Source organism: Otolemur garnettii, unplaced genomic scaffold, assembly GCF_000181295.1.
Source record: "Otolemur garnettii isolate 467f Iridium unplaced genomic scaffold, OtoGar3 scaffold00223, whole genome shotgun sequence".
NCBI lineage: Eukaryota > Metazoa > Chordata > Mammalia > Primates > Galagidae > Otolemur > Otolemur garnettii.
In genome coordinates, this window is record NW_003852618.1 from 1,814,214 (window position 1) to 1,828,269 (window position 14,056).

The window sequence follows — 14,056 nt, forward strand, 5'->3', positions numbered from 1 at the left end:
GAACCCGCCACCTTAGGTGTACGTGGCTGGTGCCTTAGCTGGTTGAGCTATAGGCGCTGAGCCGCTTGCATTGTTTTCAACAAAAATGTCACTGTCATTTTTATCTTTGTTCCTGTGTATTTATGTGTCCTTTTTTCTCTGACTGCTTGTAACATTTTTCTATCACTGAGTTTGAGTGATTCGATTATGTTTCTTGGTGCACTTTTTAAAATGTTTCTTGTCCTTGCAGTTTATGGAGTTTTAGGATATGTGGTTTTAATTCTCATCAGGCTTGAAAAATAATCAGTTATTATTTCTTCAATTTTTCTGACCTCATTTCTGCCCACCCATCCCCCGAGCCAAGGATTGTAATTGCACATATGAGGGCTGCCCAGAAAGTATCCAGCCAGTGTTTTTCATGTTACGTGGCTGAATACTTTCCAGATAGATCTTCATATTGGCCCACTTGAAGTTTTCCCACAGTTCCCCAATGCTCGTTATTCAAATTTTATTTTTCTGTTTCATTTTGGATAGTTTTTATCTTTTTTTTTTTTTCCCCTGGAGTTAGGGCCTCCCTCTCATCCAGGCTGAAGTGCATGCAGTTGCCTGATTATAGCTCATTGTAGCCTCAAACTCCTGGGCTTAAGTGATCTCACCTCCCCCTCCAAGTAACTGGGACTCATCACCATGCCTGGCTAATTTTTAAATTTTTTGTAGAGATGGGTCTTATTATGTTCCTCAGGGTAGTCTTAAAGTCCTGGTCTCAAAGGATTATCCAACTTTGGCCTCCCCAAATATTGCTATTACAAGTGTGAGCCACCATGTGTGGGCCTGTATCTATGTTTTTTGAAGTTACTAATCTTCTCTTTTTTAAGCCTGATCTGATGTTAATACTAGCCAATGTATTTTCTCTCTCAGAACACTCTCATTTTCAGCCCCAGAAGTCCAGTTTGTTTATCTATTTATTTATTTAAATTATTATATCTCTGCTTTACTTTTTGAATATATGGAATAGAGTTATAACTTTTTTTTTTTTTTTTTTTTTTGCTGTTTTTGGTGGGGGCTGGGTTTGAACCAGCCACCTCTGGTATTTGGGGCTGGCACCCTACTCCTTTGAGCCACAGGCACTGCCCAGAGTTATAACTTTTAATGTTCTTGTCAGTTAACTCTAGCATCTGTGTCAGTACTGGGTTGGTTTCAATTTATTGATTTTTCTCCTCATTATGGGTTATATTTTTCTTTTTCTCTGCATGCCTGATAATCTTTGATTGGATGCCACATACTGAATTTTACCGTATTCGGTTCTGCATATTCTTATATTCCTATAAAATATTCTTGAGACTTTTTCTGGGATGCACTTAAGTTACTAGAAATAGCATGTTCCTTTCAAGCCTTTTAAGATTCGTGAGGTGGACCCAGAACAACATTTAGTCAAAGGATGTTTATTTCCCACTACTGGGACAGGACCATTCTGAATATTTTACCCAATGCCTCATGAATTATGAAGTTTTCAGTTTGGCTGATGGGTGGACTATATTTTCAGCCCTTTTTGAGTGCTGGTGTTGGTCCCATAAGACTCTTTGGATGATTTGTTCCTTGACTCAGATTATCTCATCACACTCATGAACTGATTGGTACTTAGTTGAATACTCAAGAGGAAATTGTGCAGTTCTCCTTGCTTCTCTCTTTGTGTAGTTTTCTCTTCTCCAGTACTTTGTCCTTCATAGGACATAGTAACTTTGATTTCTTCAAACTCTTAGTTCTATTTCTTCAAGTTCAGAGAATCTGTTGTGTTCCTCCGGGTTTTCCTCCTCCTTATACTACTGCTTGGAAACTCCCCAAGGCAGTAAACTAAAGCAGTCATAGGGCTCACCTCAGTTTGTTTACTCAGGGATCTCAATTGTGTATATATCCGAGGGCTGTCCAGAAAGTATCCAGGCATTGTTAATACTATTTTTCATATTACATGGGTGAATACTTTCTGGATAGCCCTTGTATGCCTCGTTTTCTTTATCCATTCATAGGTTGATTCTATATTGGGGCTGCAATAAACATGGGGATATAGATATCTCATTGATACACTGGTTTCCTTTCTTTTGGATAAATATCCAGTAGTAGGATTACTAGATCATATGGTAGTTCTACATTTAGTTTTTTAAAGGAAATGCTATTCTGTTTTCCATAATGGCTATACTAATTTGCATTCCTACAGTGTATTCTTGGCAACATTTGTTACTTTCTGTCTGTTTGATAATGAGCCATTCTAATGGGTAAGATGTTATTATGATTTTGATTTGTATTTCTTTGATGATTAGTGATGATGAACATTTTTTCATATATTTGTTGGTCATTTGTATGTTTTCTTTTGAAAATGTCTATTCATTTCCTTTGCCCACTTTGTAATGGGATTATTATTTTTTTATTGTTATTGCTGTTGAGTTCAAGTTCCTCGTATAGTCTGGATATTAGTCCCTTGTTGGATGGTAGTCTGCAGATATTTGCCCTTCAAGGCTGTTCACCTTGTGGTCTGTGGGCTTGATGCAGATTATGTCAGGACATTTTTGCTTATCTTTGGTGGTGGTTATGAAAATTGTGCACAGACCATTGTTTTTGGTCATCAGCTTTCATTGGTAATTATTTATTTATTTTTTGAGACAGAGCCTCAAGTTGTCCCCCTAGGTAGAGTGCTATGGCATCACAGCTCACAGCAACCTCTAATTCCTGGGCTCAAGTGTGTCTCCTGCCTCCGCCTCCCAAGTAGCTGGGATCATAGGCACCTGCCACAACTCCTGGCTATTTTTTTTGGTTGCAGCCATCATTGTTGTTTGGCAGGCCTGGGCTGGATTTGAACCCACCACCTTAGGTGTATGTGGCTGGCACCTTAGCCACTTGAGCCACAGGTGCCAAACCCTCATTGGTATTTATGTATTTAATGTGTGCCCCAAGATACCTCCTCTTCTTATAATATGTGGCAGGAAAAAAAAAAGGTTGGGCACCCCTATTTGTCTTTTTATTTTGTTACTTCTTTGCTATACAGAATTTTTTTTAGTTAAATTGCCTTTTTTAATGATGTCTTATAGAAATGTTACCTTGTTAGGTGATAATTATATGTGTTAGTCTTTGTCTTATAATTTTTGCCTTTCACATTTCAAACTTAAACACCTATTTTCATGTCTTTCACACCTTTTGATTTCAGCTTCTTTTTGAAATTTATTCTTTTAGCCAGTAGAATTTTCTTTTTTTTTTTTTGTATTTTGTGATGTAAATAATTCACCTTAATTTTTTTGACAAATAGACAATCATTTCTTATAGCACAATTTAGTGACTATTCCATCTTAGCTAATTTGACTTTTACCTGATTTTTAATTTAACTAATTAACTTTAACTAATTTGAAAGCTTCTTAGTTTCTTTTAGCTCTTATAAACAGGAATTTGTTTCTGGACTTTCTCTTTCATCTTATTTTGTTTTATTTTATATTAGGCCATTCTGTTTTATTTACTTTATCTTTTGCCATAATTTGAAATGTAGTAGGGCAAATCTCTCATTCTTTGAAAAAAATCTTTTGCTATTCTTGTACATTGTAGGTAGTAAAAAATATTATTATTATTATTTTTTAGAGACAGAGTCTCACTTTATTGCCCTTGGGAGAGTGCTGTGGCATCACAGCTCACAGCAATCTCCAACTCCTGGGCTTAGGTGATTCTTTTGCCTCAGCCTCCCTAGTAGCTGGGACTATAGGCACCTGCCACAATGTCCAGCTATTTTTTTGTTGCAGTTTGGCCGGGGCTGGGTTTGAACCCACCACCCTCGGTATATGGGGCTGACGCCCTATTCACTGAGCCACAGATGCTGCCCGTAAAAAATATCATTGATAATAATAGTTATACTATTAAGACTTGATGTGTCTTAGAACACTGAGATGATGATGATGCCCATAATGAACACAATAGTAGTAGTCATATTGACTCAGTATTTATATGCCAGACCCTAAATTAAGCATTTCACATGGAACATTTCTCATGTAATTCTTATATCACCCTGTGGGTCAGGTGCTATTTTTGTATTTATTTTACAAAGGCAAAAAATGTCAAGATCACTTCAAGATAGCCTTTCTTTCTTCTGTCAGTATTTCTACTTTACTCCTTTCCTAGGTAAATGTTTTATGGCTAAGCAGAAATATGATTGGTATTTCAGGAATCAGTGACCTTCAAGGATGTGATAGTAGACTTTACACGGGAAGAATGGAAACAGCTGGATCCTGTCCAGAGAGATTTGTTCAGGGATGTGACACTGGAAAATTATACCCACCTGGTCTCTATAGGTAAGGATGACTTTGCTAAGTAAATGTCAGGGGATGTGGAAGAGGAAGATTTACTTTTGTGCTTAACTGAGTTTTGCCTTTAAGTTTAGGGATCAACAATTTCTAAATTTGGAAAGTTTTTGAAAAGGTTTATACTATCCTAGCAAGCAGAAAGACAAACTAATAATTTTCCTAAACCAAAATTTTGGGGGACCCTAATGCAGCCACACACAAAACCTTTTCCTCTCCTCCTCCTCTCCTCTCTACTTCTAGTACAAAGATATAAAGTTTCTGACTAGCCAACACCCTGAGAAGTTCACCCCCAAAGACCCTAACCTGACAGGCAACCTGTGGAATGTGCCTATCCCCCATGACCCCATATAAAAGGGGTCTCTAACTGTCCTCCTGCGCCCCCCCCCACCCCCAATGCAAATAACACTTTGCACTGCCCGGGCAGGTCACCCTCCCCTTTCAATATATTGAGCCTGAACATTTTCTTGTGACCTCATCTCTGGGTGCCACCATTTAGACCTTTCAAAGATCAGTTCCCAAGTTATACCCTTACCATGTTTGGGAATTTAACACTGAAGCTTAGTATGCTATCCACTCCCGTCTGATTTATCCTGCATGTCATTTCTTCTAAAGATAAAGTGGTGAAATTAAATTTTGATGTGGTACTTTTGTCTTACTGGAAATAGATTTCTTTCTTTTTTCCCCTCCATGAGCAGGACTCCAAGTTTCCAAACCTGATGTGATTTCTCAGTTAGAGCAAGGAACAGAACCATGGGTCATAGAACCAGGCTTTCCAGTAGGTACCTTTGCAGGTAAGTAAAGGGTGCAGGCAGATGAGTATCATTAATTCTAATTGCCAGCCTGATAATAGAGAATTTTATGGCTGAGGAATGGATATACTTATTTCTCTTTAAAGTATCTCTTGTGAAGAAATGGGGAGCCATCTGTTCTGGACTCCCTTATGCTTTGTCATGTTACTAATTGTTTCAATCTGTATTCTACTTTTATACTTTGTTCAGAGGAGGTATTCTTCCTGAGTCTCAAGGTCGAGATTCCATCTCTTCCCACTTCTTTTGCAACCCTGATCTCATAATTATCACCTCATTTTTTGGTTCTTACAGTTGTCTATTTTGAATCTACAGGCTCTATCCCTAGTACTTTCAGACAAAAATAGATAGTCTATATTTCCAAATACATATTCATTACTCAACACTGTGAATCTTTCTGGCTACCATCCTATCTCTCTCTTTTCTTTCCTAACCAAACTCAGCAAAAGTAAACTGCATACCTACAGCCTCCATTTTCTTATTACCTACTTCTTTCTTAATTTCATGTATAGTTCTGATTTGATCACTTTATCCTGCTACCTTTGAAGATAGTTATTCACCATGCATAGGTGTCAGAATACTGTGGTCATTGCTCATAGATGTTGTGTGTCATAAAGTGGGAATTACTTTCTGCAGTAGGCTGGTGTTATTCAATCTGGCCTTTTGTAATTTTCTCCAGTTCTTCATTCTTTGTCCACTCCAAATATTCTGCTATTGAGTGGAAGACATAACAATGTGGATAACATTGGTCATGGTCTGTTTTATGTTGCCTTCAACTGAGTTTTCGACCAGGTTTGGAGATCTGTCACTTTATGCCCTTTTTTCTGTTAATGAAAACATATTCATTTCTTAAAGAATTGTCCATTCTCAAAGCCTACATTGGTTGATCTTGTCCCTGCTAGAGAAGTTCTGCTGGTATCAGGTTGCCAACACTGATGAATGTTGTAGGTAAACCATTACCCATGGTGCAAGGTGTGGAGGGGATGGTAGGCCTCTCTAGGGGCTGCCTCAGTGTTCCTGCATGCAGTGATAGTGACTGGGTTCACAGCATGGGAAAGATTCAGGATTCTCTGGGGTCTGATATAACCTTCTCTTACCAGTGGAAATGAAGAAATGTTGTGTTAAACACAGCCTTTGTTCTTTAAGGATATTGCCAGCAGTAATTATCTTGCTCCTTTTAGTCTTATCTTGGTCCACTGTACTTTGATTATGTACTTTCCTGTCTTTTTGTTTCTTCTATTGTTTTATAGGTTTGCTTATAAACTTTTTTCTTTCTTAGTATTTTATTAGTGCTACTAACTTAAATATTTCCAAGGATCTTCCCCCATCTCTGCTATTTACCCTATAAATATATGACATTAATTATTCTTTCTCTTCCATTTTTGAGCTGATACTTTCTATCCTACATTTAAACATCCTGGTTCACTTCCACAAAGATTACTCTACAGTCTAGTCCTCCATTTCTTTTCCTAATTCTCATATTGCCTAGACCTAAATGTGTCCCCTGAATATTAGTTCCTTTGCTCTTTACAACTCTGCCATTTCTAACAATGATACAACTATTCAATAGCGTTCAGGCTAAAGACTATGAGGTCTTAGCTAAGTCTTTCTTATTTTATCTTTAAATCATGGTTTTCTATTTTAGATTTTTATTTTGTTGTTCATTAGCAAAGAATCCTAGCTCAGACTGTCTTCTTCAGCTTCAGTCCCTCTCTTTCTACTGTTCGCCATCTCTGTGATCACCTTTTAAATAACTATCAGCTTAAATGGAGCTCCCTTATTGGTTCTTAGAGATTGTCTATCTGACATTCTTTTGCCACTTTTTAATTTTATTTATCATTCTTCTTAACACTTTCTAATTTTCTTCCCAAATAATACAGCTATCTATTTGAAAACTATCAGAATTTCCTGAGGGCTTTCATTAGTTTCATTAGCTCATTCCACAATAGTAGTTTTGTTTTTCTCTATTCAAAAAATACTGGCATTTTCTTTTTCTTTCAGATTGGGAGACAAGACCTGAAAATAGTGTGTCAGCCCCCGAGCTGAACATTTCTGAAGAAGAGCCATCCATAGAGATACTAGTAAAAAAACACAAAAGGGGTGATTCTTGGAGTTACAATTTCTTAGAAACCTGGGAATCTGAAGGCAGTCTAGCAAGGCAGCAGACAAAGCAACAGACACTGCCAAGGGAAATAAAAATAGCTGAAGAGAAAATACCCTTTTGGGAGAAAAGTCCTGTAAATAATGAATTTGGAAAAAGCATCAGTGTGAGTTCATGCCTTGTAACACAACAAGAAATATCTCCAGAAAAGACCTCTACTAAAACAGGTGTCAAACAGAATTCAAATACAATTAAAAAAGAGAAATCTTGTAAGTGCAATGAATGTGGCAAAGCTTTTAGTTATTGTTCAGCTCTTATTCGGCATCAAAGAACACATACTGGAGAAAAACCATACAAATGTAATGAATGTGAAAAGGCCTTCAGCCGGAGTGAAAACCTTATAAACCATCAAAGAATTCATACTGGAGATAAACCATATAAATGTGATCAGTGTGGAAAAGGCTTCATTGAGGGTCCATCTCTTACTCAACATCAAAGAATTCACACTGGAGAAAAACCCTATAAATGTGATGAATGTGGAAAAGCCTTTAGTCAGAGGACCCACCTTGTTCAGCATCAGAGAATTCATACTGGTGAAAAGCCATATACTTGTAATGAATGTGGAAAAGCCTTTAGCCAGAGAGGCCACTTTATGGAACATCAGAAAATTCATACAGGAGAAAAACCTTTTAAATGTGATGAATGTGATAAAACCTTTACCAGGAGCACACACCTTACTCAACATCAAAAAATTCATACTGGAGAGAAAACCTACAAATGTAATGAATGTGGGAAGGCTTTCAATGGGCCCTCAACATTTATTCGTCACCATATGATTCACACTGGTGAAAAACCGTATGAATGTAATGAATGTGGGAAAGCCTTCAGCCAGCACTCAAACCTCACTCAGCATCAAAAAACACATACTGGGGAGAAACCCTATGATTGTGCAGAATGTGGAAAATCTTTTAGTTACTGGTCATCCCTTGCTCAACATCTAAAAATTCATACTGGAGAAAAACCTTACAAATGCAATGAATGTGGAAAGGCCTTCAGTTACTGCTCATCCCTTACTCAACATCGGAGAATTCACACCCGAGAAAAGCCCTTTGAATGCAATGAATGTGGAAAGGCTTTCAGTTATCTCTCAAACCTTAATCAACATCAAAAAACTCATACACAAGAGAAAGCGTATGAATGTAAGGAATGTGGGAAAGCCTTTATTCGGAGTTCATCTCTTGCTAAGCATGAAAGAATTCATACTGGAGAGAAACCTTACCAGTGTCATGAATGTGGAAAAACTTTCAGTTATGGTTCATCCCTTATTCAGCACAGGAAAATTCATACTGGAGAAAGACCTTATAAGTGTAATGAATGTGGGAGAGCATTCAACCAAAACATACACCTTACACAACATAAGAGAATTCATACAGGAGCAAAGCCTTATGAGTGTACTGAGTGTGGTAAAGCCTTTCGACATTGTTCATCTCTTGCTCAACATCAGAAAACTCACACAGAAGAAAAACCCTACCAGTGTAATAAATGTGATAAAACTTTTAGCCAGAGCTCCCATCTGACTCAGCATCAACGAATTCACACTGGAGAAAAGCCCTATAAGTGCAATGAATGTGACAAAACCTTTAGCCGGAGCACTCATCTGACTGAACATCAGAATACTCATACTGGAGAGAAACCTTTTAACTGTAATGAATGCAGGAAAACTTTCAGCCAGAGCACTTACCTCATCCAGCATCAGAGAATTCATTCAGGAGAGAAGCCTTTTGGATGTAATGATTGTGGAAAAGTCTTCAGATATCGTTCTGCTCTCAACAAACATCAGAGACTGCACCCTGGCATATGACTATTCTAAGAGCATCATAAATTTAGGGGATATATTTAGTTTGTCCTTTTGTTAAGTACTGAAGAATCAGAATAGATTTAGAAATTGCTTAAAAAATATTTTAACTTTTCAATATCATGTACTATCAGGCTATGGAATGAAAAGTACATTGGACTAGATTAATCTGATTATGTTTTTAAGCAACTTTGTGACATTGGAAAACTCACTTGTTTGAAACTTTAGTTTCTTTTGTGGAGTGAGAGATTTGGAGATGATTTCAAGGTAGTTTGGAATTTTATAATCAATTTTGTATATTTACAATACATTCTTTAATAGGTTTACTATATACATCAGCAGTTTACTGTGCTGCATCTAGAATGTGTATGTTTATGCATGTTTTGCCAATAGAAGGAATTTGTGCTTCAGTAATTAGACTGCAGATCTATTATGCTCTTGTTCTAACACATTTAAGTTGTTTAGGTAACTGGTTCCTAATAAAAAGAATTATAAAATTCCTTCAAATTAAAAATTAAGATTCATATCATGACCTAACTCAGTAAGAGTATTAAAAGTTACTATTATTTCCTCTTTTAGAGTGTTTTAAATATTCTAAGAATATATCACACTACAGAGGTCTGCTTCTACAGTTTAAACTGGTGTTATTTAACCTTGGTTGTATATTGGAATCGCCTATTTTTTTAGGCTATTTGTGCTATTATAATAAATTGCCATAGTCTAGGTGACTTAAACGGCAGAGATTTAGTTTTCATAGTTCTGGAGCTACCCCCACAGTTGAAGGAAATGAAGTTTCTACATCCAGGTGAGAGGTCCTCCTGTATCAAAGGAGGTTCCCAAATTGAAAACACCAGGGTCTGTCTGTAATGGGAAGACTCCTGCCACTGATTTGCATGTGGAAATTTGTCATTAACCTGAAAGATCCCACTTTGTCCTATTCATTTAATCTCTTCATAAATTCTGTCAGATCAAATCCAAGGCACCAATAATATTTAACAATTCATTTTTTAAAAATGGTCATTCATGCCCCTCTCTGCTTCATTGTCCCTAATTTTTCCCTACTTTAGAAATGTACTAACCACTCCCAGATAATACAGGCAGTAAAGCTCCAGAAGTTAACATGATCCTGGTTTCTGTATCTCCTTTTTGAGTATCTCAAAATCATCTCTATTAGCATCCCAGTTCACATTCCTATTTTCCAAAGCAGGTGGATTTACAATTGCTGCTTTTGCTCATACTCAGGTGAACTAAGGTATTTTTCCTTTATCACCTTACATGTAACCTTAGTCACATACTTAACTTTTATCTTCCTTATTTTAAGATGAGATAAGTCTTTTTTTTTTTTTTTTTTTTGAGACAGAGTCTCAGTATGTCGCCCTTGCTAAAATGCTGTGGCATCACTGTTCACAGCAACCTCAAACTCTTGGGCTTAAACCATTCTCTTGCCTCAGCCTCCCAACTGGCTGGGACTACAGACACCTGAAATAACCCTCAGCTATTTTTTTATTGAAATTGTCATTGTTTAGCTGGCCCAGACCAGGTTTGAACCCACCAACCCTGATGTATGTGACTGGCACCCTAACCACTGTACTATGGGCGCCAAGCCAAGAAAGAGAAGTCATTTAAAACTATTTTTTTAGTCTTTTATTCTTGATTCTGTAATTTACATGCCATATATGCCATAAACACATAGTATTAACATTTAACATTAATTCCTTAATATTTATCATACTCAGAGAGGTAGAGCAAAAGTAACATGTTAACTGCCATGAATTATATTTAACTTATGCTAGTTTTGAGCCTGGAGCCTTGTGAAGTATATATAACTCACACATCTCTTGACCTAAAAAAAACACCAGGGTCCCAATAGGAAAAAAAAAAAAAATTAAGAAAGTCAATCAAGAAGAAGCACTGGAATTAGTGTTCAAATTCTTCTCTGACTTGCTACAGAGTTCACGATTTTCTACCTCATCACAATGCCTGTCAGTAAATTGACAAATTGTGGCAGTCAATTTGTTAAAATCTAAAGGGGAGAATGAAAAGATACAGCTTTTTCCTTGAAGTTATAATTCTTCCAGAAAAATAGCAGGGGGATTCAGTTTACAAGTAGGTTGGTGGAGGATGGATGTAGAAATTCTCTTCTGATTGCTTCTATATTTTCACAGAAACTAGGTCATAAGCTGAGAATGAGACATGGATGAAGAGTTGTTAGATGTTTAAGGAAAGGAGACCAGGTCATATCCTGTAAAGTGGGAAAGTGAATTGACTAACACAATTAGGATTGGAGGGTGGCACTTGACAGTCCCTTTGAGTTATTTGGTCATTAGTTTAAAATGGTACAAATCACCATCATTGTGGTTTCTTTAGCTATGTTCAGCTGTATGTGGGCAGGGCAGAATACAGAAGAGTGTGATACGAGAGAGGAGTAAAACAGCAAAGGTGTTTATGAGAGAGAAATTGTAATGATGACCTGTAGAATTTTAGCTGGGAAGACATGGAAGTAAGGCCTAAAGTGGGGGTGGAGGAAGGTAGGAAAGGAGTTATTAGGGAAACAAAAATAAATTCACAGACCTATTTTAGGTTTTCTTGGGGTTGAAAAAAAATTACGGTTCTAGAGGGAGAGGAGTGAGTTGAGAAAATAACAGGTTGTCAGAAAATGGAGTGCTTGACATTGAGGTTTTGAGGGGTGTACTTATTGGTAATGACACAAGGTCTAGGGTGTAAAAAAAACCACCTAGGTGTAGATGGGTGAGATGGAAAGGACATCTTGATTACTGCAGGAGAGGCAGCCAAAAAACCTGACAACCTGAAATATTGGATGGATTGACTAGATAAATATCAAAATCGTCCTGTATAATGGCCTGAGCAATCATGGGAAGAGTGAGAAAGCTGCTATAATAATCTTCAACAAATGAGGAAGTGGCTGGGTATCAGGAGATGACTTCAACAAGAAGGGGTGGTGAGCGGTCTAGTGTAATGGTGGAGCAAGGGGCTTCTAGGAAGAAGAGAGCAACAATGACTTGCAAGTGGCAATGGAGAGGATAAGGGAATTTAACTCACCCTCCAGGCCCATTTAAGCCAAGTGTAGAAGATAAAACAGCCACTACTTACATAAGAGATGCAAGGGAAGAAGAGCCAGAAATTGAAGGAAATACTCTAGAAAAGATGCCAAAATTATGTGGAGAATTGTTTTTAGAGCCTATAATACATTTTCTTCTGAATTTCTCTCATTGTGACAAATGCAAATGAGAAAGTGGCTTTGATAATTTGGGAAGATTTTAAATCAAAAATAGTGATAATAGAGCCGGGGCTCTCAAATACTACAGTAAAAAGGAAGAAGAAAGGCAGTGAATGGGCACAAGGCCATGAGTACACAACCTCATAGGGTGGCCACTCTGTTATTTATAATTGAGTAAATTGTTGAAAGATAACTAGGGCAAATACAGTATGGCAGGTTAAAAGGGTCAATATTCTTCATAATGATTCTAAATTTTGGCCCATTGTCCCTAGGGCCAAAATGCAGGCTGTAGAGAGCAGGAAATGAAACCAAGATGGGGAGGAGGAAATAGAGGTGTATAGGGCCCATAGTATGTAGATGAGTTGGGGGGTGGGGTTTAAAGAACTGGGAGCACATATGGCAACATTGATATGATCCACATCAGGTTATTTTAGCATGATCAAACTATTCTGAATCACAGAATCAACTCATCCTTGCACGAATTTCACATTTTTCTAGGCTAATTTTCTCTTCCATATTTTTATTTACTGATAAAAAGTTGGTTTCTTCTATAGAGAATGCAGTGTTTGTACTCATTATTTCAATCCTCATGACAGATGTATTTCTTATTGTTAATAAATTATCAGTTTTACACTTCAGTCTTAATGACTGGTTATTATGAACCAGTCTCTATATCAATTTTATTCTGACCACATCTAGTTTCAAAAACTTGGGACTAGGCCCTGGATGACAACTACAGTAATAATAATGACCATTTATTAAACACCAACACATCAGTCCACTTAACATCCACTAGCTCCTTCCTTTTTCAAAAATAACCCTAGGATGTTTGTGTTGTTATATCTATTTTTACAGCAATAAAGTTGAAATTTAAGTGGCAAAATAACTTTCTTAAGGTCAATCAAGTAGAAGCACTGGAATCAGTGTTCAAATTCTTCTCTGACTTGCTACAGAGTTCATATCTTTCTACCTCATCACAATGTCTGTCAGTAAATTGACAAAGGTACACCTATCCCCTGAGAGGTCAGCCAACTGGGTTTCTGTTAATAAAAAGGATGCAAATGTAGCCAAGCACTTCTTTCAATGATAGTGTGGACCATCTGTCTTATTTATTTTTTATAAATCTATAATTTTATTAAGACAGAAACTGTGGTATGAAGTATACATTTAAACAAAGTTTTCACAGAAATCTAACACATTCCTAAAGCAACTTAATAACGTAGCTCTAGTTGTAAGTCTAGATGATGTCAAGAACTGATAGATCTTATGATTCAAGTCAGAGCACTTTGGGTATCATTTAATTCTTACATTTTTTTTTAATGTAATTATTGTGCTTTACAGTGAACCACTACCCCGGTATGAAAGGCTAATCTCTTGAGACCAGGGTTTTTTAAATCATTCAACTCTTAAACTGTTTCAAAGAAACATGGGCTGCCAGTGACTGAACCCTGCCACTCATGGGTTTTAGAGTTCAAAGTTCAGACAAACAAAAAGACTCCAAGAGTTCTCTGTCCTAAGAACATGGGGGCCCTTGTCTTCTCAACTGTCCCATCTCCTGTGCCACCCTGTTCCCCAACAGTTCAGCCAGTGGCTTGGATGAACAAGCTAGTATTTATAATTTCATAAGCGGAAAAGAAAGGGTCTTCTTAATTTCAGGAATTAGCACCTCTAAGACAGAATGATCTCCTGATGTATACTCTCTAATAAAAGACTTTCCCTCCTCAATCAGTTTCTTTCTCCAAA

General features: G+C 37.1%; 1 protein-coding gene across 3 annotated transcripts in view; it reads left to right on the forward strand.

Annotated features, from left to right (window-relative positions):
• The window catches only part of ZNF184 (zinc finger protein 184), an 18,075-nt gene extending 8,425 nt beyond the window's left edge, over window positions 1-9,650 (forward strand). For 2 of the 3 annotated variants that reach the window (XM_023508105.1, XM_023508104.1), the window contains 3 exons: window positions 4,175-4,301; window positions 5,009-5,104; window positions 7,121-9,582. In XM_023508105.1, the coding sequence (XP_023363873.1) occupies window positions 4,175-4,301; window positions 5,009-5,104; window positions 7,121-9,081 (2,184 nt within the window). In that variant the 3' untranslated portion in view covers window positions 9,082-9,582. Of the gene's footprint in view, window positions 1-4,174; window positions 4,302-5,008; window positions 5,105-7,120 lie in introns of all 3 variants that reach the window. The other variant, XM_003801843.3, reaches the window with a different exon arrangement.
• The last annotated feature ends 4,406 nt before the right edge of the window (window positions 9,651-14,056 follow it).